General features: G+C 41.6%; 1 protein-coding gene and 3 non-coding genes across 4 annotated transcripts in view; 2 read left to right on the forward strand and 2 right to left on the reverse strand.

Moving 5' to 3' along the window:
- The window catches only part of ss (aryl hydrocarbon receptor spineless), a 156,827-nt gene that overhangs the window by 3,738 nt on the left and 127,017 nt on the right, over positions 1-26,072 (reverse strand). Inside the window, exons 4-8 of the mRNA XM_069128836.1 lie at positions 14,706-14,795; positions 2,656-2,865; positions 813-1,107; positions 549-690; positions 7-474 (exon numbers count right to left, since the gene is read on the reverse strand). Coding sequence (XP_068984937.1) covers positions 7-474; positions 549-690; positions 813-1,107; positions 2,656-2,865; positions 14,706-14,795 — 1,205 coding nt within the window. The remainder of the gene's footprint in view (positions 1-6; positions 475-548; positions 691-812; positions 1,108-2,655; positions 2,866-14,705; positions 14,796-26,072) is intronic.
- Positions 3,082-3,153, forward strand: TRNAM-CAU (transfer RNA methionine (anticodon CAU)). The gene has a single exon. It is a non-coding gene; the product is annotated as a tRNA-Met (tRNA).
- Positions 3,367-3,438, reverse strand: TRNAM-CAU (transfer RNA methionine (anticodon CAU)). The gene has a single exon. It is a non-coding gene; the product is annotated as a tRNA-Met (tRNA).
- Positions 3,824-3,895, forward strand: TRNAM-CAU (transfer RNA methionine (anticodon CAU)). The gene has a single exon. It is a non-coding gene; the product is annotated as a tRNA-Met (tRNA).

Consider the following 26,072-nt stretch of genomic DNA (forward strand, 5'->3'; position numbering starts at 1 on the left):
TCTCACCTATTGTCCAACGCAGTAGCTGGGTACAAAGTCTGATGATAGTTGCCAGTGTGACCAATATACGTGGTCAACGAGGGATCCGTGCTTGCTGCGACCGCAGTAGGTGCGTAAGCAGTCGGGTACATCGTGTTCAGGTTGCTGTACGCTGCTGCAACTGCAGCCGCAGCGCTGGTATCAGCCGCGAGGTAATCCACGGATGCGACAGTGGGTGTGGCGGGTGGAGAAACGGACGATTGAGCGGTTAGTTTGGTACGTTTGTTTCGACAGGTGGACAGGAAGTCTCTCAGCTGGGTCTTGTACCGCCTGTTCACTCTCTGTGACGTCGGTTGGCTGGGAAGTGTCGGCGTCATCACGGAACCTGTGAGGCTGTCGCTGTCCGAGAAGTAGCTGTTGGTTAGGCCGGCGTCCAGATAGCTCACTTTGAAGTCCATTGTTCGTTTACCGAGGAGATCCCGGCCCTCCTCCTCCCTGAAAAATTACAAACATAGAAGAATTTTAATAAAATTGAAAATGTTTGATCGAGTTTTCGAATCGAAACTTACATGAGTGGCCGATGCGTGCTGATGACAAAGTCGGGCTTCGAGTTCTTGTAGACTAGCCTGGAACTAGTCTGCAGCCACTGCCACCCACCGTCTTTCTTCTGGAATCTGTACGCTATCATGCCCGATGCTCCGGTTTTCAATACTAAAAATTATCATCATAGAACACATAGTTGAATGTATAATATTACGTGTTATTTATCGAACTTAATATAATCTCTCGAAATAATACCGAGATGTTAATATGTAATACGGAACGATGCTTACGTTCTTGATGAGCGCTCGCAACATACGCCAAATCATCGTAATGGACTAGATCATAGCCACCAAGGTTCGCGAGTTCCGCGTCCGAATATCCCAACAACATTTTTCCTCGTTGGTCCATAGAAACGAGCGCAAGGTCGAGCTTGTGCTTGCTTTTGAACATCACGTCCTTTTGCGGAACTTCGAGCAACGATGGTGGGCCGAACGGCGTGCACAGAGCAAACAAAGCCAGCGGCGGCTCTTCCGTTTTCCTGTTTTGACCATGAAGTATCTTCACTCGTCCCCTGATGTCCAAACGCTGGAAAAAGAACAGACTCAACTGACGAGAAAACGAAACGAAAGGAAAGGCATGATTTTCTCGCAGATTTCGCCGAGTAGTCCACTAAAAAAGGTAGTTATCCATCGTCCATGAGGAGGAACGTAAATCAAAGCGTGGACAAAATCGAGTTTACCCTTTGGCGAGCCGCAGCACGACAAAACACTAATTACCTTACGCCAGACAGCTAGCAAATACAGAGGTATAACGCGGGACAAGTAGGGGGTCCCAAAGCTATAAAGAAGAACGAAAAGGAGGAGCTCGTAATCCGACCAGGTCATAGGACAGTCATGCAAAAAGATCACCGCTTTAACGTTTATGAAAATGAAACTGTAATCATAAAAGGTTTACGACGAAAAGGAAGTGTCCTAATCGACGTTCTTCTTTGCGGTACGATAAACGTTCTGCGTTTTTATCAAAATTCAGGTGAGATTATTCTCGCCAGTTCAATTGACTAAACTATTCGTGTTAACCAATCGAAGACTGGATTCGTCTAATATTCTTTTTATTTTATTTTTTATCCTCAATTTTACGATTTTGCGAAATCCACAAAACTGAAATGCCTACAATACGATAATCTTTAATGGGTTAAGACGTGAATTACACAAACTGATAATAGACGAACGTGAATGCGAACGGAGGGGGGAGTTAAAAATTGCAACGAAAATAACAAGCTCGTTGAAAATAACAACGAAAATATGAAAATGTGACGAGCTTAGGGCAACTTTTTGGAGACAAAGATCGCCGCAATTCCAGCCACCAGATGCCAGAGGAAAACACACGGTAATTATGGTTCAAGGGAGAGACTGACTCCCTCCTCCGCAATTAACTTTATTATCGTGAGTTGCAGGGCAGCTCGCGCTGGCAATTATGAAAATTTGATGTAAAAATCGGATCGATACCTCGCGACACAGCCTATCGTGTAACGCTCGTTCGAACCTATTCTCTTCTATGAGAAACGGGTTGAAACGAGAACGATTTTTACCGGGATACCGGTAACAAGATACCAGTACGGAAACTGTTCCTCCTCATGGGTCAACGGATCATCCTTGTTCGCGTGACTCTGTGTACGGAGGTTTCCATGAATGAACCAGAATTACGTTGCACATTCACTAAACGAACATGGAACTGTGACCAAGCATGCGAGATACGCACAGCTAAAGACTCGCTATCGATTCGACTGCTGGTAGAAACGTGCACTCCTGGCTTATGTGAATATCCAAACAATATTGGCAATGACGAGAGGTTTTAAGATCACAATCGCTTCTTTTTTTAGGTCTAAATTTGCTTCGTATGATATTTAAGTGATAATTATATGCGAATGGAGAGAACAAGGTCTTCGAGTAACCTTGACACAGTTTTGAAACAAGCTACAGACGATTTTGAATTTGACATTATTTGAACGACGATGACTACTAAATGATTTTAATTTGAACTTGAAGCAATCTTAACGTTACCTTCAAGTAGGGAAAACGCGTTTCATAGATTCTGTGAGAAGTAACGTTCGAATTCACACAGCCGTAAACTCACCAAAAAGCCGGAAGTGTTGTCCAGGAGACACCGGAAGCGGACGGTGAAACTGCGCTCGAGAAGATGACTGTGCTGGGGTGAAAGGGCGTCGTGCAAGGGGAGACTCGCACTTTCGGCGGGTAGAAAAGAATTCCACATGAGCTGCCTTTGGAGTTCCTCTCGATCTTCACTGTGGACCAGCTCGTAAACGCTTTGATGGACGATGTCGGACTGAAACAAATAAAAAATGGGTAGTTAACGAATGAGTTTCCCTCGGATATCGCCTAAAAGACAAACTTTTAAAGTTGATCATAGAAACGCGTATGTAGAATTATTGGTCGTAACGTAGGATATGCAAAACGATAGATCAACGTTAGAGAAAGTAATTAAATGAGTAAAAATAGAAATTTGCAACACGCTGAAATTTCGTAGAAACGTTAACATCGAAGCAGAGTGGCGCAGTGGAAGCGTGCTGGGCCCATAACCCAGAGGTCCGTGGATCGAAACCACGCTCTGCTAAGGGGGTTGATCTCCCTCGAAAACTTTTTTTTTTCAACTTTCTTACTAGAAGTTGTTTGTAGCCAGTTTATCCAAAGTTTTTTTATAATTTTTCTTTTAATTCTAGGCGTGTTAACTAAATTTTAATGGTAAGAGTAGGCCGTAGAAGTGTGCAGGTCACAGGAGAATGGTCGAGCAAAAAAAAAAAAGATTGAAGAAGAATCAATCAACCTTTAGCAGAGCGTGGTTTCGATCCACGGACCTCTGGGTTATGGGCCCAGCACGCTTCCACTGCGCCACTCTGCTTTGTTGAGGGTTGTTTCTTAATAATTTTTCACGAGATTGGATGTTAAACAATTTAATTTTCATAAATTTAGTTATGTAGCTTTATAATTCTATGTTTGAAAATTTACAATGTAAGTATATTTCGTTTCGCCAGACTCTAAATTTGGCCATTCACATTTTCAAATACGTAGAAGGATGATATTTCCTGATAGAATGCGCTATTATCTGTTACATAAAAAAATATTGCAATACATGGTATGTTTTATGTTTTCTAATAAGAAAGTTTCGTAACGAATGTTACGTTTAAAAAAGCTATCAATTTTTATAACTCGAAGTTATTGATCTATTTTACTTTCACCCCCTGTAAACAGGTTAAAACCAGCTTTAGGGATGTGTCTGACACAGCAGCAGAGTGGCGCAGTGGAAGCGTGCTGGGCCCATAACCCAGAGGTCCGTGGATCGAAACCACGCTCTGCTAAGAAGTCGAAATGTCTTTTTTTTTTTTTAATTTTTTCTTGTACACTCATAGTAGACAAACGTTGTTCAATTTCTTTGCTAAATAAACTTTCTATAATTTTCTTTTATCACAAAAACATGTTTGTTATATAGTTTTGACTGCGATCTTATAGATACTTGTTCGCTGTATTGCATCATTAATTATACCTCTTACGTCATTTTATTTTCTTAAAATAACATTGGAAATTACCAGAAACAGAAACTGTACAGCTTTCAATAGATCTTCTACGAACGTTTAATAAAGCGTTGAATAGTTTATTCTTCGTTCAGACGTATCCCTACACTTGGATATTTTATGCTGAATACAATTATTTTAGTAGAAAATTAAAAAAAAAAAAAGAAAAAAGAAACCCATTTACAAACACTCAACGAAACTCTTTCTGAAACTATTATCTTCGACTCAGAAACCCATCCAGTGGTTTAATCTAGGTAAATAGGGAACATCGAACGGAACGTCGAAGAACCTGGTACACAATAATTTCTCCAGCAACCCCCGAATGCAATGCGGTAGACAGTTAAAACTGCCCCAAACGATCAGACGGTCGACGCGGCCAGGGTGGAGAAAAGGGACGGGCAGAGGCAGCGGCATTATTTCAGGAAATATCTGATCGGTCGTGACGTCGCGACGGCGACATAGGCGCACGTACGGCACATGTAACTACACGTGTCCGACGCACTTTATCGCGCATAATTAATCCGGGCTAGGCAGCGACGGACGATGAGCCCCGTTGGCGCACGAGAAACCCATAGTTTCCTCGTTCCTTCGTTCAAGAAAAACGACCAGAACGAGAATAACTCTTCCCCCCTTTCTCTCTCTTTCTCTCTGTTTCGCGCGCGTATGAGCGCCGATCGGATATAATCGGATCCGACACCACGCACCGTAAGCCTTTCGAGCCAAGCTTAGAAAATAGATCGAATTAACAGGGCCCTCGGCTTTGCTACACCATACGTGGCCACGGTTGTCCGGCCTTCAACGCCTGGAATAACGTAATAAATCACCAGGTGGAAATGATACGGACGCGGGCTCGCCTTGCTACAGACTCAACGAACGTGTACGCTCCTCTCGTAGAAATAGGAAGGCGCTGGCGCTTAGCGGTGTTTCTATATGAAGAGGCCGAGGCTATGGGCTCCCTTCGGCGGATAAGTGTTATCTATGCAACGAGAAGGCATAGCGGCGATGGTGCTTACATTTTTAAGCGGACGGGCGATGGTAGGTCGAGTGTAACTTTTATATGTTACTTTCGTAAGCGGAGATCGAGTTTCTATTAGAGTAGATAATGAATAATAGAAATAAAGATTTTTGCTGTTGGGATTTGTAAATATTCCTTGAGAAAGGATTCGACGTCGTTTCACGTTTCTTTGACGGGAGGGAAGGTATATTTTTAGGTGGACCACTATGGAAGTTCGGAGATCGAATTTTAATTGCTAATGAACAGAATAAAGATTTTTGGCAGTTACGAGCGTCAATCATTCTGCGTGAAGGTCTCGGTCTTATCTCCCGTTTTTTTCAGTGAAGAAGCAGATAAAACAAGTAAAGAGGAGACTCTTCTACGGAAAATAATGTTCTATCGAAGTTGAATTCACGGTGCAGTAATTGAGCTACACAGATAAATCGTTTAATTTCTGAAGAATTAAACGCCATTCGTTTATTCTGCCACTAAAATTAAAATTTTCAAGAAGGATTCACGCGCCTTGTCTATCTTCTCCATTGCACAAAGTCTAAATCACATTTATCGTCGGTTCAGAGAATAAAGAAGTTAGAGAGAAGGTACGAAAGCTGATCGCATAATTTCGACGATGGCTGGCGTTAACCTCGAAGGAAGCGCGCTGGTCGAATTGTCGCGATAGGCCATTAGCTGGTCATAGTTGTTCGAGGGCTCGGTTAACCGGGAATAATATAATAAATCACGCGATAGAAGAGAACGGGAGCTTTCGAGGTACTACGTTGCATTTCCGATAGGCGGAACAGCGTAGCTGCACGTAGCTGCACCTTCTCGTAACGTTCGTGTCGCCGGTGCACGGATCTCACGACTTCCATGTTACTCACACCATCCTTGTGTTACGATATTACTCGTGGACGATAATAGGATGCCCGTCTATTCAACCGAAAGACGTATTTTTTTTTAAGAAAATGCCAGTCTTCTATTAAGTTGTTCCAGCGAAAGTCGCAAGAAACATTTGCTACAACATCGTTGTTATCGATTCCAGCTTCTTCGAGGGTAGAATTTACATTGCTGAAGAATTTGCTATCCCACCAAGCGGATATTTAGAACGGACAAAGAAGAATAGTTTTTCAGATTCTGTCTAAAAGTATTTTCTTCTAACTCGAAGGTTTCTTCCAATTCGAACTAAACAATTTTTCTTCCAGTTCGTGATACGATATCTTATCCACCGCTCGATATTTGTCTCATCACTGTACAAATTATGAAATCAAGAATATTTTATCAAACGATAAAAATGTGGAAGAAATATGTTTTGGAGAACTTCGGTACTATACTCTACTATATTATATCATGTAATTCGATAAGAATTCATACCGTATGGTATTTCCAATACAGAATCTCCAAGAAACACAAATGCATACTATAACCGTACACTTTCAATTTCTACCAATTATACACTATCCTCTGGATCGTTATGAAGCCTCGAAATTAAATAAGAGCGATTTTGTAAAATATTCGCAAACATAGTATTCTATAGTCTTGTACAAAATTATGGCACCGTGAGCCCAAGTTCGGTAAAAACCCACAAAACCAACCACATCTTCTTTGATAGAAATTCTCCGCTGCCAACTCCAACCTTCTATTTTCTTGGAAAAGTATGTCGATACCGGAGCAAAAGGCGAAGCACAAAATACGAAGAAACGAAGGAAACATAAAGACACAGGAGTATCGGCGAGCTCCGTCGGGCGTCCGGTGCATGGTCGGCCATAAAACTCGATCTCTCAATAAATATAGAAGGAACGCAGCGCGAAGTGGCGAGCGTGTACGTTTCTCGTTGGAAAGGGAGGCGAGTGTCCCGTGGAAGGGTCCGGTCGGTTCGCCACAGGGTCCTGGATGAATTCAGGGATCTCGGTGGATCTGCCTTGTGGCTTTCCCTAGTCCGCAACCCTGCTGAGCGTTCCGTTTGCTCTAATTTTAATTAAACCCTTCCTACACAGGATTTCCGTGGTAATCGAGGAGCCAGGCAACGGCCATACTTCATTGGGACACGCTCGACGTGTAATTGCTCCGCGTTGCCCTTTATTCCGCCCCGCCAACATGGCTCGGCCAATTTTATTCCCGTCCGCGGTCCCAGGCCCGCGTATATCAAGCCCCGGCCACAGGCGTACGTGTAATTTTCATTAATACGTGATTTATTCCGGCGACGCGTGATTTATGGAATTATATCGACGCCCGATAGCCGCGTCCTGCCACCACGCCGCCTTCGAGATCTTGCTCGTTACGTCGTTACCCTCGACTTTCCATTATTGCGTTCCGAGCGTTCTACAGGCTTCGTTCGGATTAGTCAAGTTGCCTGAAATCGAACAATTTACATAAGTTCGAGTAACATGAAACCTGTCGATTATTATCCTGCGAATTTAATATATTTTACCGTGCTAGTTGCCGTTACAGATCGATATGCGAGCCTCTCAAAGTCAAAACTGATTCGCTCCACTTTCCGTCAATTTCTCAATTTCGTTACTTTAAACGTTTAGGATTAACGTCCAACTCTTTAGAAGTGAATTACTTGCAATTTTTTGTAGGAAGATGGCAAATTTCACGATGAATGTAAGAAATGGTGTTCGCAACGTGTTCGTTTCTTTCTGCTTTCTAATTTATGGAGTCGATCGATGCGGCTACCAAAAGGCTCGTACACTACGCCGTTACATCATGCGTGCAAATCGTTCACATTATCGAAAATTTGTTCTCGTTACACGGCTGCGTATTATATGATGACGTAAACAGCAGTATGTATATTTCGAATTACACGAGCGGTTTCTAGTTTATCGCCAAGTACAGACGTAAAAGTACGCAAGTTAATGTACGAGAAGCTGGTCTACGTTCATCGCTTTCGCTCATTAATATCCACATCAACGAAAATTTTCATCGCTATTATTACACGGTTGCTAACATCGTCCAACGATATCCGATAGAAACGTCACTCGTCCACGTCGTCGAACGAGTCCCTTTTGTCTAGCCCTATCAACACCTGGAAGAGAAAAACGAGCGCGGTTCCTGCTACTGCAACGTATTACCAAAAACACGATAGAACAAATCGATAGAAAGACGACAAGTTGTCACATCACAACTCCGATTATTGCAACTTCGGTTAGTCTTGCAAAAATGTCTAATGGACGCGAGACGCAAGGTCAAAGAACGAAAAAAGTTGGAAGCGGAGGTGTCGGTGTTCGGGTTCGAGGAACGAGCCTCCCGCAAAATACGTTGACCCCGCCCTCTTTTATTTTCCGCACGAGGCCCCGGCTACGCTCACATTTATTTTTCCCCATGGATCTCTTCTCCTTCTACCTTCTCTCGTGGTCTTCTTCTCGTCTGTGGCGCGGCCAGTTAGCAGCGACGGGCGGTTTTGCCGGTAAGGTCCGGTAACGTTTGTTACCATTGCTCGTTTAAATAATCTCGAAACATGCATCCGCGGGACGGAGCGGCCGACTCGTGGATGGCTTTACGATCGACCCTCGTCGTTAATTAAGAGCTTGTAATTATTTAGTGGAGACGCTAGCGCACCCCCGCCGGCATCGAAGCGGTCCCGCTCCCTTGGCAGGCTTGATTTACATTCCTGCGAAGAATGCGAAAGGCCTCGCCTCACTTTGCTCTATTTTCTCCTTTTCTTTTATTTTTCACCGTCGTCTCTGTGTCCTGTCTGCTCGTCCTGTTTCACAGTCGTCTCCCTCTTCTCGGACGTGCAACGACGATGACAAGAGCGATGCCCTCACGAACATCAGATTCGATTTCATAAAATTCGTCACTCGACAGTATTTTTGAACATCGTGAACGCTTTGAGGAAGATTCATGCGGCTATTCCAAGTATGTTCAAGCACGTTATTATAGTAATTTTCAGAAAGTTTTAAACATTTCAGATATTGTATCGTACTTTGGCAAGCGTATTTGTTTTTCATACAACCCGTACGCATTGTTTCGTTCAGTCGCCTCTCTCATTCGGTTTCTATCAATGTCTTCGGTCAGGCAGCCACATGCCGTCGTTCTACCAGTTGTCGAAGATCTACATGAATGTTCTTAGTCTGCAAGGTAGGAATTACCAGGTCTAATCTATCAAACTACTCGCGGACGATATTTTCACGAAGAGTACCGTCTTCGCAAACAATACGCACTTTGTTTTCTGTCTGTCTCTTCATAAAGTGTACATACGACACAGAATAAATAATACGTATACGTACAAGTTATGTTAAAATCATTTAACCTAAAGCTACCATAATTTCGAGTACCAGAATTTCTTCTACAAGCGACAGAAAGAAAGAAAGAAAAAAAAAGAGAAAAGATAAAAATTGCAGAAATTTGGACAACTCGTATTAAAATACGTAACCCAAAATTTCCAAAGCGAGGCATCAAATTGTGACACGTTGACGCAAAAGTCAAGTGGAAAATTAAAAGTTGCAGGGGAATTTGGTCCACCTGCGAAACACGTAGCCATCAACCATCCTCTACGAGGACGAGAACGACACCAAACGAATCGCGTTCGCGTAAATCCCGTGGGACGCGAACCGCTGAGATAAATCAGCCAGGACGCCGGGTGAAATCGACGGAAACACGATTCGGCGCGATCAAAGGACCCTCTACAAATTGAAACAAATCAGCCGGCTAATAATAATTAATCCGCGGGCCGCATTAATTATCGAATGCCGCCCGAGTCGTCCGCCTTCTTCTTCGTTCCCCCACGCCGTCTTTTTCTTGCACAGCGTTCGCGCGCGCGCGCGCGCGTATGAAATCTTCTTGCTGGGTCGCAGCACGAGAACATGCGCGCATTTTTGCGCCAGCACAGCTCCGGTGTACGCGATAATGCGACCTCGAACGCCGCGTATACCGAATGTTGAGCTCTCAATTACGCCCGCAGAGTTATGACGCGCCCTTCCACCCCCTCGATTCTCCTTTGTGTTATATCTCCCTAACAAAGTGGCCCGAAACAAAGTGGAAGGAGGCGGAGGGAGAGAGAGAGAGAGAGAGAGAGAGAGAGAGAGAGGGAGGAACAGCCGCGGGTCAGGCTCGAGATCGCATCTTCATTAACGGCTATTAATTGTCAAAATGTGCCACATAATTCAGCGCGTGCGAACGAGCAGCCAGACGGAGGGGAGCACCCTCGAGGATTCCAGACGAGAGTTTAAACTTAACGCGGTCAATTGATTTCTAATGGGAACCGGCCTCAGGGTAGACCGTTTCAGAGTTTCGTCTTGGTATCTTTGGTCCATGCGAGATAGAGCGCAAATTATTGGCTCACTATAGTCGAGGAGAAAAATAAGTAGACGAGTAGTGGAAATGGGAGGAAACAAGGTGTCGTTAAATACAGTTTGTTCACGTAAAAACGTAAATACTAATTTCAATTATTTGCTGAAGAGGATAGTATACAAGGAAATACAGTAGACAGAAGTTGAACGTATAGTACTAGTTACAGTTCGATCGAGTATCACAAAGTAGAGACAAGTTTGTAAAATAAACCACTATTCGTTGATTTATATTTTCCTGAGGTTTGTGGAAGACGAACGTACTACTTGAACGTATCGTGACAGGATAAATCTTCTCAATTACGAAAAAGCTACAGAAGACACAATTTGTCTTTTGACAAGTCGCGCGATATCCTGATAGATATCGCTCTACGAAATCTTACGTTAGTCTGTCCTCCGCATCATTTGAAAAGTTAATAAATCCAGAGTTAGGAAATCACGGTACTCCATCTCCGTCTGATACGTAGTTGTCGAAAAAACGTAAACGATAGAAAACGTGAAGAATTTGAATACTAGAAAACTTGGATACGCGAAACACCTCTAAAATATGATCGTCAAAGGACCGCACCGAGTAGGTCCTCCGCATCTGCCGCTAGAGGCGCGTTCATTGAAACGCGACGTGGCACGCAAACAGAGTTGCACGGCTCGGTAACGAGAGAAAGAGAGCTGACTCGATGATTTCCCGACTCGATGACCGTGTATCCGACGCGACGTAATCGCAGGGCGTTTCGGATGACGCGATTACACGGGCCTGTAACTCTGTAGAGCCGGGTCGGCCTCCGTTGTTCGCCCACCCTCGAAGCTCGAATCGCTGGAAAAACCGCGTAATGACAGCGTCCGCCCCGCAACAACCTTCCTCGCGGTAATTCACCGGCCAGCAACACTTTGCGTTGCTCTTTAGTTCGATATCTCACGCGAGAAACCGAGGGAAAAAGCGTTGCGCTGGAACCACGGCAGGGGGTGGTCGAGCAAACACAATGGGGGTGGGATTGTTCACAGAGCTGGTACGCGGCTTAATTGGCCTGATAGAACCGATTCTGATCCTCCACGAGCTTTTGCACCGGGCCCCGTGACCAACGTTGGATAAAAGCAATAACTTAAACGAAAGGTCGGAGGGTGAACTTATCGTACTGAAGAACGAACTAAGGAAATCTGCGGTTGGGTAGGTTTAGGAAAGAATATAAATGATTGAGATGGGGAATACGTGAAATTGCGATTTTAGTGTAATAGAATCTCGTTTGAGCCGCTTATTCGCCAAGTCAGTTAACTCTACGAAATAAACGGTAGAGAAGATCGATGAAATTATCTAAAACGTGTATGGACCAAATGCTTCGCTAGTAAGATTTTGAAAGTTTCTAAAAGCGAAGTTAATTAGTTCGAGTACAAGCGAGAAATATCATATTCTTCTCGGTTATTTTCTCTGGAGCGATTCTTCTCCCTGTCAAACAGGTTTGAGAGTATTTCTGGATTAAAATTGCCACTCGTTCCGTGAAAATTGCGATGCGTATCTCCTCCTATTTATTAGGATTTAAGAGAACACTATTGAATAATGCTTGCGAGTTTTCTAAACGGGTAGTTCTGGAACCTATAAAACGAGAACGGAGTCTGTATTTTGACGTTGTTACAAGACTCGAGTAATTGATAGGTAGGTATAAGTATAGCATTTTTGTTATTTGTTTATCGGTAATTTATTAAGAGGAGGACGAAAGGGGGTAAGAGTTAAACGAAAATTCAGCCTGAGAGAAAATCACTGCGTCGGTTATTAGTTGCGATACACTTCGTTTCTCTTAAATATACCGCAATCGGAGGAAAAATCATCGTTAAACGTATATCGTGACGTGTGTGTGAACCGTTTGCGTGCCCAGTTACATCTCAATGAATACTGCCGCGAAGTCAAGAGCCGAGGAATTATTCTCGCCGACCCGGTCGCTCCGATTTTTCCTTCTCTTATATAAACAAATTATCCGGTAAATGCGATTAAGCGGCTTAGCATACGTTACAGACGTATCGTTAATCGAAACGAAGTTAAAAACGCTCGTGACTCTTGCACATATATTGGCCGAGCCAAACTTTCATGGCTTCCATCGGGTTTGAGTATTTTTGAGAATCTGGTCTTCAGCTCCGAGATACGTACTTGTAATTTTAAAAGCGTCATCGATATTTTTATCGAGATTCCAGACATTCGATTCGAAAAATTAGTCAAGAAATTCATGAAAATACAGCAATGTTAGAAACAAAGAGAGAAACGCCGTCGAGATTTTTATTGAAATCTCAGAAAAATACAATTCCAGGCGTACGATAGATGCGAATCTCTGAGAAGCCACGCTGATCGGTTCCATCGATCGAAGTACGGAGGAAAATGACGACTACGAACACAATTTTCTAAAATCTAGCATGGAATTTCTCAATTTTTATGCCACGCCTCTGTGATAAATAATTTCATGAAAATAAGTCGTTTGTTTCTTAAAACGTTGAACGGCAAAACTTCGTGAAAAACGGGGACCGATCAATCTGACTTTTGACTGGCTCACACGTAGAACAATCAGAAAAACTCCGAGTTCTCAACTCGGCAATTGAAAATCATCGTAAGAAGGGCGTGCGATGGGAACGAGGAAAAGCGTGCTCGGTTCCGAGCGATCGTCCCTTGAAATTTGTTTACAAGAAACGCGAGATTGTAACGCGTTTTTTCCCCCTTTTGTTGGAGACGCGAGATCATCGGATCGGAAAATCATCATCCGTCGTTTCCTGCAATTACGATCCTATGCACAAAAGCGTTCGCGTGCGTTTCAGCTCATACAGTCATCGTGTGTCGGGAAATCATCATCCGTCATTTTTTTTCCTCCGCTTCTTCGCTCTTTTTCTTTCGTTTCTCCTTTATTCCAATCATAATACCTTCTTTTTTACTATCTTCGTTACACTCGCGTGCGTGCTAGATGCCTGCGTGCAGATCGCATTTTGGAACGCGTTCACCGGGGGTTGAACGATATCGCTCTGTTCCGGATAGAGAGGCAAATGGCTTCTTTTCCCTTTAATCCGCTCCTTCTCCTGATTTTGCCGCGCTTATTTACCCTCCGTGCTCGTTATTCTAATTCTGACCACTGTCATGATCGTTCTAACGTGATTCGTCGAGCATCTATCGAATTAGGAGCGATTTTAAAGTAGCTAAGGACCAGTGAAATCATTATGAGACGAATGTAGAGCGTGTAGACTCGAAACGGCTGATGAGGATTGTTATTTATTACGAATTATTATTACTAGAATTATTATTACGAAGGATTGCTATTCGACTGGATTTGTGGGAAATTTAAGCACCGAAGAAAGTACAGAATGTACCTGAATGTACCTTCAAAATACCTGAAGTACCAAATTTTAACATAGAAAATTTCCCACTTGGTTCTATCAATTTTCTAAATATTTTCTTCTTCGACGAATAATTTTATCTTCATACAACATTTTGCATGCACATTTTGCATACAACAGTAGCACGTGTTCGTAAAGATATGAATACGTACCAACATCCTAAATTACAATCGTGCTCGTTGAATATGACGGACAACCCCATTTCGGTCGACTATATAATAATAATAAATTTAATATATATAATAAATTCTATAATAAATTCTATAATAAATTACATAATAAATATATAATAAAAATATAAATAATAAATTCCAATACCTATTCGTGCCAATATACAACGAAGATGAATCATTCGACTGAATTGTCTATTACGAGTAATTAAAATGTATACATTAATTAAAATGTATACATGAAGGAACTATTCAACGATGAATTAACGAAACAGGCATTCTAGAATAAATTACACCGTTCCTACTTCGACTTTTCGATAATTATGTATATCCAATTATATCAAATTATCTGAAAGGATCTCCAATATTCGAAGAAACCTAATCACGAACAGAGCCTACATAGGTACGTATATACGAGTTATTGGAACGTTAACTAGACTAGATAATCGCCAAGGTCTACTGAAAAATGTACGTCCATGGTGTACTAGGGGAAAAAGTCGCGTTAGCTCGGACAAGGGGGATGATGATTGCGTAAACGTGACACGTAGAACGAAGTTGACGGACCTGGCGTGACCAGCGAGTGTTGGGTGTGGACACGAGAAGATAAACCAACACCGAGGGTGTAGGTACTGTGCCTGAAATTACACTGCAACCGGACTACTAATAATACGTTAAAAAACTAAAAACTTGCTCGTGATGAATAGTTGCTCCTTGGGAAGTTTACCTTCTTTCAAGGGTTGGCTATTTAACTTTGGATAATTAAAGTGGAAAGAAAATGTCGGAAGTACCTGATGGAAGCCAAGGTAACTTTCTATGCTGTGAGTGGCGAAGAACACTTCGCCGTCGCAGGTCAGTATGAGCAGGAACCCGTTCAGCGCCTGTAACAGACGAATTATTTTGCAAATATTACTGCAGGTTCAATAAACATTCCATCGATATTCCCTAGGCTACGTTATTGTCACAATTGTCACGCGTGATTGAGTTACACAGAATTATTAGGAAAAAAAAATTTACAAAATAGCCATCAATTATTAGCGGTAATAAATTTCATTGTATAATAAAAACAAGGCTGATGATGAAACAAGTTACAACGCATATGAAATGTCCGATTTTATCGATTCAGACTACACTGAATTCTAGAAGAATTCTCAGCTTTAAAACGATATACAAAATGTTTTACAAAGTCGCAAATATTTATTGAAAGGAAAGATTCAAAAACTTTCGGACATTACGTACGTTTCAACCTGATAGAAACTACAAGTCAGTTGATTATACTATTCGATATAAAAGCGTAAAAAAATTTCGACACAAGTCTATAACTAACGAATTGTGATTTATCAATTTACTATCGAACCCGGATATAATATCCCATGATCATCGACGATACGAAATTAAGAAGAAAGAAAAAAGAAAAAAAGGGAACGAATAGAGAAGAAAAATTCTCTGTAGCGATAATTCACTTCTAGAAAAGGAGTTGCACAACGAGTGCTCGTTTCCTTTCCGAAAACGGGGAATTGCTGGCCGGGGCGAAAACGTTCCGGAAAGTTTCCCCATTTATCGACGTAGCCGATGGTGTGGTGGCTTTCGAATACCAAAACGAGCTAGAAACTCGAACGGCCGTATCGAAGCCCGAAATATCCGTCCTAGTTTAAACGGTCGGAGGCTAGAAACGAGTGCGGGGGAATCGGTCGTTTAAAGTACTTGTCTGCTAGCCCGTTTCCCGAGCTAAATGTGTATTGTTTTGTTTTATTTCGACCCGTTGCCGTAGGTGCCCGTGCCAGGTACTACGTCCGACTGGTTTTATTGGTCGGAAATATGAAGAGAACTCTGATACTCAGACCTCCTCGCGTTAATTTATAAAAGATTTTTCTTTCGCTTTAACTTCGAGGTATTTTTTATTTCACGGAATAGACGATTCTTTTATAGGCAGATAGGTAGAAACAAACGAGCTCTATCGTATTTTTCTGGGCTAGGAAATTTTTAGACTTTTGGCGCTTGGAAGTTGAAAGACATTGAGGGGAAGCTTATTCGAATGGAATTTAATATTTAAAATGTATCATTGGAAATTGGGAGGTTTTCGAATGGAACGCTTGCAAATTGAGTGTTCGACTTGAATGCTTGCTCTGTTTTGCTACGCTTTATGACATTTATGCAGTTTACGCGAGCAAATAAAACGCATTATCAAATCGTACAGCGTTCTGAACATTTGTCGATATTCCAGTCGCATGGATTGCACGGCATATTGCGGAAAAATTTCTCGAAGAAGTAGGAATTACAGGAATAAAATTACTGCGTCTATAAACTTGATCACCGATGAATAATTTGACATCAGCTTCAGTGGCTGACTCGGGATTTATTATAATATAATAAAACTTGCTTAAATAGCTTTACTTCAAAATAGCTACTTTAATTTAGCTGATCCTTATTTACTACGACTTAAATTCTAAGCCTAAGCAAAATTTAACATTCAGTGCGAGATTCAACAATTTAACAGTGAAGATAGTCCGTGGGATCGCGTATGACGTCTAACAGACAGCCTGTGTACCAGTTTGCTCTAGCAGGAAGCGAACGCTTCGAAATTAATCGAATTAATCCGAATTCAATGTCAGAGAATCGGAAGATTGCAAATTGAAATGCTCCAAGTATCGAGAAATTCGCCAAGGTTCATCGACAGGGTAGGGACACCATAACCGATAATGTCGGGGGATGGCTATCGAAGCGATCGCATGCGCGACGGATGCTGCGATTTGATTGGTTGATCCAGAGGGTGGGTTTCTCTCTGGCCGCTCGCGTCAATACGGATCCGCGTGGAGGGCGAGTTTCCCCGAGCTTCAATCAACCCCCTGTACCACGAATATAAGCTGTAATAGGATTTTCTCGCTGCCTGCCTACGCTTCTTCCCTTCGAAATGGCCGACATGGCCATTTCTGTAAACCGTGCCATCCCCCGTGGGATTCCGTCTAATCGGCGCGATTGCATCCTCCTCCAAACCCATTCAACGATAAGAAAAACGCTAATAAAATAAAAATTAATGAAAATTCGGTCAATCCAACTTATCAAACCAATATTTAAAGTCCAATCTTTCAACCAATTGAAGACTCTGATAAACTAAAAATTAATAAAAGGTCAAACGATCCACGAATGAGATCAAATAAGGATTCATAAAAATAATATTCAATTATTAATCAAATAATATTAATACTCAAAGTCCAATCTGTCGAGCAACAGAAGATCTTGACGAAACGAAAACTAGAAATTTCCTCGTTATTACTCAACGCACGTTTATTTTAACGCGAATTTTATATTTTTACCAGAGAAACGAAATCTATCGAGATACCTTTCATTCGCTAAATATTGTAAAGAATCTTTTTTATATATTTCTATATATATATTAATTTTGCATATTTCTTTAAGTTTCCCAAAAATGCTTAAACGTTGCTTATTCGCGCATTACCAATTCAAGAAAATAAAAAAAAAAAAAAAAAAGGAAAGAAAAAGGGAGAATAAAGGGAGGAGGAAGGCAAAGGAGAACAGTATTTCTCGTATCGTTTACACGAGGCTGAGTTCACGGTTGACACGATCCAGGAAGAGCAGCGAAGGGTGAAAACGAGAGAGGACAAGGGACCAGAAAAGAAAATCGATGGATTTTTATTTCTCGCGTGTGTTGGCCGGCAGCGAATCAGTCGCGTGCCGAGTGTGCGAGTACTCGCGTGTTCCGTCCAAGCGTGAACTTCTAATACCCCTTCATCCTCACCTTGACTCTGGTGTATTAGCGGGTCGCCAATAATACTTCACGCACGAAATCTTTCCATTTTCTTCGCTCATGCAACTAGAAGTCACGGGCACGGACACGGGCCGTAGCACGATCGTTCGGTATGCAGAGCCTACGAATAACCTCAATCGGAATTACATCTCCTTCGATACTCTCTCCGTCCTCTCTCTGTCTTTCTCCCTAATAACCATTTCTCCTTCAATTTGCTTTCCATTCGTGCACGTTGTTAACACCTTAAACCGTATGAGTAATTGTCGGTGAATCTGTAGATTATCGTTATATATCGTTTATAGAAAATTTATTGGAATTTCTGTTTATTATGAACGTAGAAGGGACGTTACTTAGTCCCACTTAGTTGGAATTCGAATGATTTTTCGTAAGCTTGGATACATCGAACGGAAGACTTTCGAATGAAAAGCTCTGAAAATGATAAGCGCCTGAAGCGAAAGCTTTCGAATTTTTGCAAAACTGCAATCTTTGGAATTGAAAACGTTCCAGTTGCAAGTACAGTTATCAAATAACAGCACGCTATACGGTACGGTAGATTACTCAGTTTACGAATATTGCCTTATTATTATTTTTTACGCACGAGGTCATTAACAATTAATTAAGGAAGCGGTGTGAAAGTGCGGTATTATTAAAAAAGGAAAAAGGGGGAAAGATTCAACGAAGGAAAAAATGTGGATAAAACGTTAACGCTGCAAGGATATCGCGTTTCTTTTGATCGCCACTTCGCACAGCTCTCGCGGATTGATAGCGCGCAACTCGCGTGCCACTTCACAGTCAGAATTTATAGTTCCTTTATTATTTCGACTAAGCTGCTCTTAAGTTTCCGCACACGTAACTCGCTTCCAATTTTTCGAGCCACGATCTAATCGGCCAAGTATATCTGCTCCTTAGCATATTTCCTTCCTATCGCATACAATTTACCTTTGTTTCTACCCGACGTTTGTTTTTCCCTTGCTCGAAAACGCTGCGAATTTCAAGCATTCAATTGATGAAATTTCAGTCCGATACGACGAAAGCTTTTAACATCAAAGCTTCGAATTCTCGAAGATTTCAATTCGGAAGTTTTCGATCTCGAGCGCTTTCAATTTCAATGCTTTCGACCTGGAAAAATTTCAATTCAGGAGTTCTCAAATTCGAAAGCATCTAATTTAAAGACTTTCGATTCTAAAATACAGAATTCGCAAATGTCCCGTTTGCTTCATTCGAATCTAAAAAAAAAAAAAAAAAATCATTTCTATTCAAATGAACATCAGTCGTCCGCTTGTATCTACGTAAAAATAAAAAATCAATCTGAGATCTAAGCTTTAGGACTCAACTTTACAAAAACGTAAAGCTCGATGGTTGGTTTTGCCATATCTGCTGAACATTAAACGGCAATTTGTATTTCTTCTAGTTTCTGTGTGATCGCAGGTGTAACAGATACTTATCGGAAGACAACGTTCACCGTAATAAATTACATACCGAGATAAAAGATTCTACTATTAATTGTAACGTGATTTCCTCTTAATTCATGTAAAGCCTAATGAATTTTTGTATGTAAATCAGATAATAGACACACGTTTTTTGCATCGCGGAATTTCATTAATACAAACAAAAGGAAATCTTTATTCGGGGGAGGGGATCCGTTTAGAGCTACTAAATGCAATTACGTTGCGATTTAATTAACACATGATTCATTACGAGTCGGCAATTAACTCGCACTTCATATGGCACAGTACATAAATCAACTAAGTAAATATATGTTCTGCGATATCGATTACACTCCCTGTTGTCTGTTTTGTATAATAATATATCTATTACTTGCGATGCATTGGATAGCGAACAATAACGTTTTCCCTTTCGCAATGTACATTTATCAGGAAAATTATTGCGCCGGTGAAAACCTGTTCTTAGTTTCTTCAGGGATTAATAAATTCCTTCACAAGTGAGAAACTTGGTAGAATAGGTTTGAATATGGAATTTTTTCGCATTCTAGGCTCGCAAAATTGAAAGCTTCCGACTCGGATAGTTTTGAATCGAACGACCCCAACTTGAAAGCGCTCAATTTAAGAAAGTTCAATTTGAAAGCATTCGACTTGGGAGCGTGCAATTTCTAAACTTCTCGCTTGTAGCGTTCAATTTAAAGACTTTTAATTTGGAGGAGTGCTATTTTGCGACATGAGAATACTCAATTTCGAAGCTTTCGACTTGACAGCGTCCAATATCTAAAAGCATTCAATTTTCCACTGAATATCTATTCGATTTTGAATAATTATGGACGGTATCGTATATATTACAAAGGGCACAATCGGTATATTTATCTTCTGCCTGTATTTTAAAACCCTATCTACTGTTCTGGAATAAAGTCACTTCGGATCACAGTTCATTCTGCCTCGCAGCCAGACGCGAATGAAAACTAGTCCTCGGTAACGCAAACTGATTTTACGACAGGAGTTAGTTAAGACTTTATTTAGGTCATTAACGCACAGGCAATTAAGCAGCCTATCGAACAGTAATGTTTTTCGTAAGGGACGACTTAATTAACGAAATAGGGGAAGTAATCGCGAGAGCCGCCGGTAGAACACGCGGAAAACGATAAATTCATAAAATTATTGCCAGGTCGCGTTCGTGCTCCGTGACGAAGGAATGGCCGTTATCGGCGACGTACGCACGAACGACAAAGCTACAGTTGCTAAAGCTGTCGAGGTCGACGGGCCACGCGAAACGAGATCAGACAGATTCTTCCGCTCTGACGAATTACGTCCCGAAAGGTACTCTGAATATCGGTCTAGATAATTGCGATTAAACGTTCACGTGTTTCTCGAATGAAATTTCTTTGCCTCGCATATGCTTTATTTCGAACGTGGTAAGTTCGAAGGTGTTCGAGTCGCAGGTGTGAGGATTTCACTTTCGCGATGCCATAGTTGTTAATTAAACAATCAAAAATGAATTTAAAAAGCCTCGTTTAAATTGCATCTTTTGGGGTTCGAGGCACATAAATTCAGAAGCTTTCACATTCTATTCGAAAATGAGAATTCCCATTTGTAAATATTCGACGTAACATTTTAATTACAAACGTCCAAAATATTCGCCTCAACGGCGTTTTACACCAACGCTGTCGAATAGAAGCAAATTTCAAGCGAATATCTATCGATGAGATTTGAACACAAAATTCCAAGAAATCGAGATCGGTGTTAAATCGGTGTTAAGCCCCATCGATCATCTAGTCCAAAATCAACGACAGAGGAAAAAATGTCCCGGGTTAAATACATGAATGATAAGACGCAAGAAATAATAATATGAACGATAATGGTTTGCTCGATGGGTTTCATGCTCGAGCGTGATTAATTATGGACACCGGAAGGGTAGCTTGAGCCACGTTCGCGAAACTAATACTCGCGAGGCAACGGGACCTTTTTCGTCGAAAAAAAATCAAGACGGCATTTTTTTCGCGTCTGAACTAAGCAAGATGGCTAGACAGCATGCTTCCGGGAAACGTCCGCCGACGAAAGTCGCTCGACGATGTTTTATGCCCGCGAATGATTAATCGTATCTGCATCTATCCGCAGCGAGGACACTTGTTTCTGCGGCAAGCATCGAAATTTCATTTGTTTCGGCGATTAAGACTTTTAGCGAGTCAGACGGAATAAGAAAAGAATGAAAGGGCACAAAGTTAAGGGGATGAAGGAAACACCTGCGTTCTCTAGCGCGATTCAACTAATAACGTTAACGAAATTCTACAAGTTACAAGCCGATAAACTCAATCGCATAATAGCGGCAAGTTTAATGATATCGAAGAAATAAAGTTCTGTGAGTAAATTCTACAAATTACAAGCCAACTGATTATTCTACTTAATAGTAGAACCACCTACGACTGAAATATAAAGCTTGTACATATATTTTTATGAAAAATTGCTGATCGATCGTTTCAATTACTTTGACAGTTCCAGTATTAACGAGATCGTAAAGAAATGATACAACTGTTAAAGAAACGCCAACAACCGCCGACTTGTAACTTGTCGATTAATTAGTGCCATTAGTCGACCAATTACAGCGAAAGATAACAATCCTGATAACAGGTGAGGGAATTAAGATGCCACAGCAGAAAACAAGGAACAGGAAGAGGAATAATATAGAATAAACTCGTGAAGGGTCATCGAACGAACGATTCGGATGGAATATCGAATCTGGTCGATGCGGAGGATCCATGGCCGGTGTCTCGTCGGTGTCTCGTCGGTGTCGACGCCAGGGTAAGAGCAAATGCTGGCGATACGTAAGGCGCAAAAGGGGGTGGTATCTAAGGGAGGAAAGGAGCACGCGATCAATACGGGAAGGACTAGCGGTGCCAGACCAAGGCGAGCCCCGTCGACCACCAACCTAACCTCATATCATCCCATCCCATGCACCCACCTAACCTACACTTACCTTTGACTCAACCCGTGTCTCACTGACTCACTACACTTTGCCGATCGCCCCGTTTTCCTTTGCGCCCGGCTTCCGGTTATCAGTCTAAACCGCCGTTACGCTATGAAGGAACGCAATCACGGGCCAGAAATTGCTGTTTCGATGCCACCCTTCCCTCTAGAGGGGTTCAAATGTTTCTTTCAAAACGATCCCACGTTTGTCGTTTCAATAGTACAACTAGCATTCGGAATTATTTATTCGATTATAGGAGAAATGGTTTATGGGCTTGTCTCGAAGGGACGTTGTGACAGGTATACAGAGTGATTCTGTAATAATAACATGTCCATTTTGTTCGATATTCTGTCTTGGATATTGGTTTTAAAAATGGGTTTAGTTTGTGGAAAGGATCGTGTTCGTGTTCACCGTCGCCGTCGATTATTTATTAAACGGTGGCTGGTAACATTTTTGTAGAAATATGTAGGAACTATTTAATCATCGTACGTATCTAAAATCTTGCAGGATTGAATTTTTTAAGGACTGTGTAATTTTGCTCTTCTGCTTTCACGAAGAAGTACTAAAACTTAATATCGACTTATTCGACGCGTTATTATTTTACTGAAATATATAAACAATTTTATTTTTCAGATAAACTTTATGGTCATACACGGATAAAAATCCCTCTCATTCGGTATTTCGGTTTACCGCTATAAAATGAAACATTCGACGCTCGTAATAACGATGATCAAGTTCCCCGTTAGATGAGGTAACTAAATGAGTTAAAACGGAATGCCTATAAATTCTGTATACAAGGTGATCAAAGAATATTCACCCATTTCAAGGTTCAATCTGTTTATAATATTCACTGGTTAAAACAACTTTTCTATCCAACTTTCATCTTCCTAATTATATTCGCAAAAAGAACGTTCATAAGATATCGCAGAAAAACGATAAAAATGAATAATAATAACACGATTGGAAGGATTTTAACGCTACTTTTGATGCACCCTGTACAACAAAAAAGCAACCATAGCAACTGGACGATATAAAACAAGAATAATCTGGCTACTTGGAATACCTTCACCTCGTAAACTTCGTTTGCAACATATTTGCCATACCATTCACTATATGTAACGCCATTCACAGTGCACACACGGTCATTAACGAGGCAGCATCCGGCGGCTTCACGACAGCCTGGAACGCGGCCGATACGAAAATAAAAGTTCATTTAATCGTCGACAGGCTGCCACTTCCTTGGTCGTGGACGACGCACGCTCGCCTTTTTCTTCGCCGAGCTTCGACACCTGCCCCTGTCGAATCACTCGGCTCCTCTTCGCGCGACGGTTTTCGATCGCAAGTGCAGATTACTCGCCTATCTTGTTTGATTAATCTCGATACCGGCTCTCCGGATGGAATAATGAAACGCGTGCGACTTTGAACAATTTCGAGCGACTTGTCGCTTCCTCTCAAACTTCCTATTAGAACCGCTCTACCTTTGCTTTTTATCCAGAAATCGCGTCGATTGTACAACGATGTATTTTCGAAATGTTTTTTCCCGTGGAAAACAGTTTCCATGATTTTTGCAGCAAACAGCGATCGGTGCTTAATAGCACGTAAATACAGTCTTCCTAACTACAGCTATCAATACATATTTTGTTCAATGATATATATCACATATAATGATTAAGTAGTCTGAAAGAATGCATTATCTAAGGTAATGGCAAAAATGCAGATGTCTGTATAGCGTAGTGTCCTATACTACTGTGACATTAGAACTGCTAGAGCATTCTTTCTCCTGTTAAGTATACTTCTGATACTTAGCGTACTTCTAATGGCAATTGTAGACAGTGTAAACGATCAGGCTCTCCGTCATCGTGTTTTGCTACGATTGTAGAGACCGAATCTAACACGTTCATTTCACTTCCAGTGTATATTGACTTCTACTGCACTATAGATACCATTTTCTAAATTAAAAACGATAATAACAAAAAATAAGAGGCAATTGTCCAAACACTTGTGAATCGAAACGACGAGTAAACGAGTTGAATATAGCTAAAAGAATGCCAATTTTTAAAAATTGGTAAGAATGATAAACACGTATAGTAAAGAAATAAGAGAGCGAATATTTCGCTGTTCGTTCGATAGTCAAATAAATCTGCAATGTAAGTGTGCTCCGTGCGAGCTCACCGTCGACTTGAGCAGCAGATCCAAGCTCTTACTTGTTGCTGATGCTTGCATGTCTGCCCCTTTTGCCTCCTGGCTGATTGCTCAACTTCGTCCTGCCTGTTTTCCTGTCGTTCGTCTCGATCGTCCACGAATTCTGTAAAAATCATCCTCGACAACCGATGATCCCGAGTCTCACGAAAATCGAAGACGAATACACAATTCGCTAGCGGCTCTCTTTTGGCGTATTAACATTACTCGATACCTAAGTCAGACGAATTCGTGGCGCCAGCCCGTACGTGTGCTTCATTTATTTAGTTAGACCAGCTGCAACCTATCTCTTACATAAAGCAACACTAAGCACATTTCTTACGTAACGCGTTAACGATAAAACCGAGTTACTCCTATTTTTGCTGAATAAAAATATAAAATTTAGTTCCCCAGTGACCTCGACTTAACCCAAGAGAAAACTCCACCTGTGGCAAATTTCGCTTATGAAATATACTGCTTTTGCATCTTTTACATCGTATAACGAACTGAATCAGATTTCGCTACCAGAATCTAACTTTTCCATAGTTTTCCGAAATTAAATACCATATCGCTTTTCCTCCGAAGCCTTTAACAATCGTGAAATTATTACAGTAACGACAGTTGTACAATTTCTGCCTGTTACATCTTATAACACGTTGGATTTCTCAATTAGAATCTAACTTTCCCACAGTATTCTCAGATTACTCATCTTTCCTCTTAAGTCCTTTGGTAATAAAATTATCGGAATGACAATTATTGTACGATGAATGTTGTGCAATGTATCTTTATAAATTGTTACACGTTGTGCATCTTACGACACGAAACCGACCTCAACGCGTTTCTCTACCGGACTCAACTTTGCCCAAAGTTGTCTCAAACCAAGTACCATATCGTTCTTCTTCGAGGACCGCAATCGTGAAATTATCACCGTAACGACTGTTGTACAATAAACTGTACGATGTATTTTCATCAATTTGTGTAGGTTACATCTTATAAGACGTTGAGACGAAATGGTTTCCGATTCTCCACGCCTGGCTCGACCTATCATCATCAGCCTCGTCGTTCACCAGAATCCTCCTCCATCGAACTTTTCCCAAAAGCGATCGATCGTTTCGGTACGATCGCCGATCGTTCGCACGGTGCTCGCTCGTTAAGAATTCATCGAGGTGAATCGGCGAACCTGTGCATTAGCCGATGAAACGCGCTTCGAAATTCACGGAGGTCCGGGAGCGGTTTTGTTGCGCGGCGGAATCGGGGGAAGGCGATTTTTAGCCAAGGCTTCGGTACAAATCACGCCTCTCGGTGACGTATCGCCGCGAAAGCAGCCATTTTGCTCTCATATTTTTTATTTAATAGCCAGCAGGCTATCGTGTATCGCATTAATACGCCAGCCACACCGCAGTAGCGGTAAAAGAGGGTCGTGGTCAGGAACAACCCCCGCCACCGGTAACCCGTAATCATAACCAAGCTATTTTTCTTCCTGCTGCCTCTCTCAAGCTCTGCCCGGTAAACTACAACGAGTATAGACGCCACTGGCTTTCAAGCCAACTTCCAATTGCCTCCTACATCTCGCCCATCTTTCCAATCATCGTGTTTCATTCAGCTTTTTCCTTGACGTTTCATCTTTGCCAACAACACTTGTTCGCGTACGATCGTTTGGTGTATTCACAAGCTGACTAGGTTCGGCGGTATATTCATCAAGAGCACATTCTCAACGGAAAATTGTTACGTTCGAAAGTTAAAATGTTGGAAATATTCACTCTGGAAACGGATTGAAAGCATTCGAGTGAAAAACTTTCAA

Source organism: Bombus flavifrons, chromosome 15, assembly GCF_040668555.2.
Source record: "Bombus flavifrons isolate JBK064 chromosome 15, iyBomFlav1_principal, whole genome shotgun sequence".
In the NCBI taxonomy this organism is placed as follows: domain Eukaryota; kingdom Metazoa; phylum Arthropoda; class Insecta; order Hymenoptera; family Apidae; genus Bombus; species Bombus flavifrons.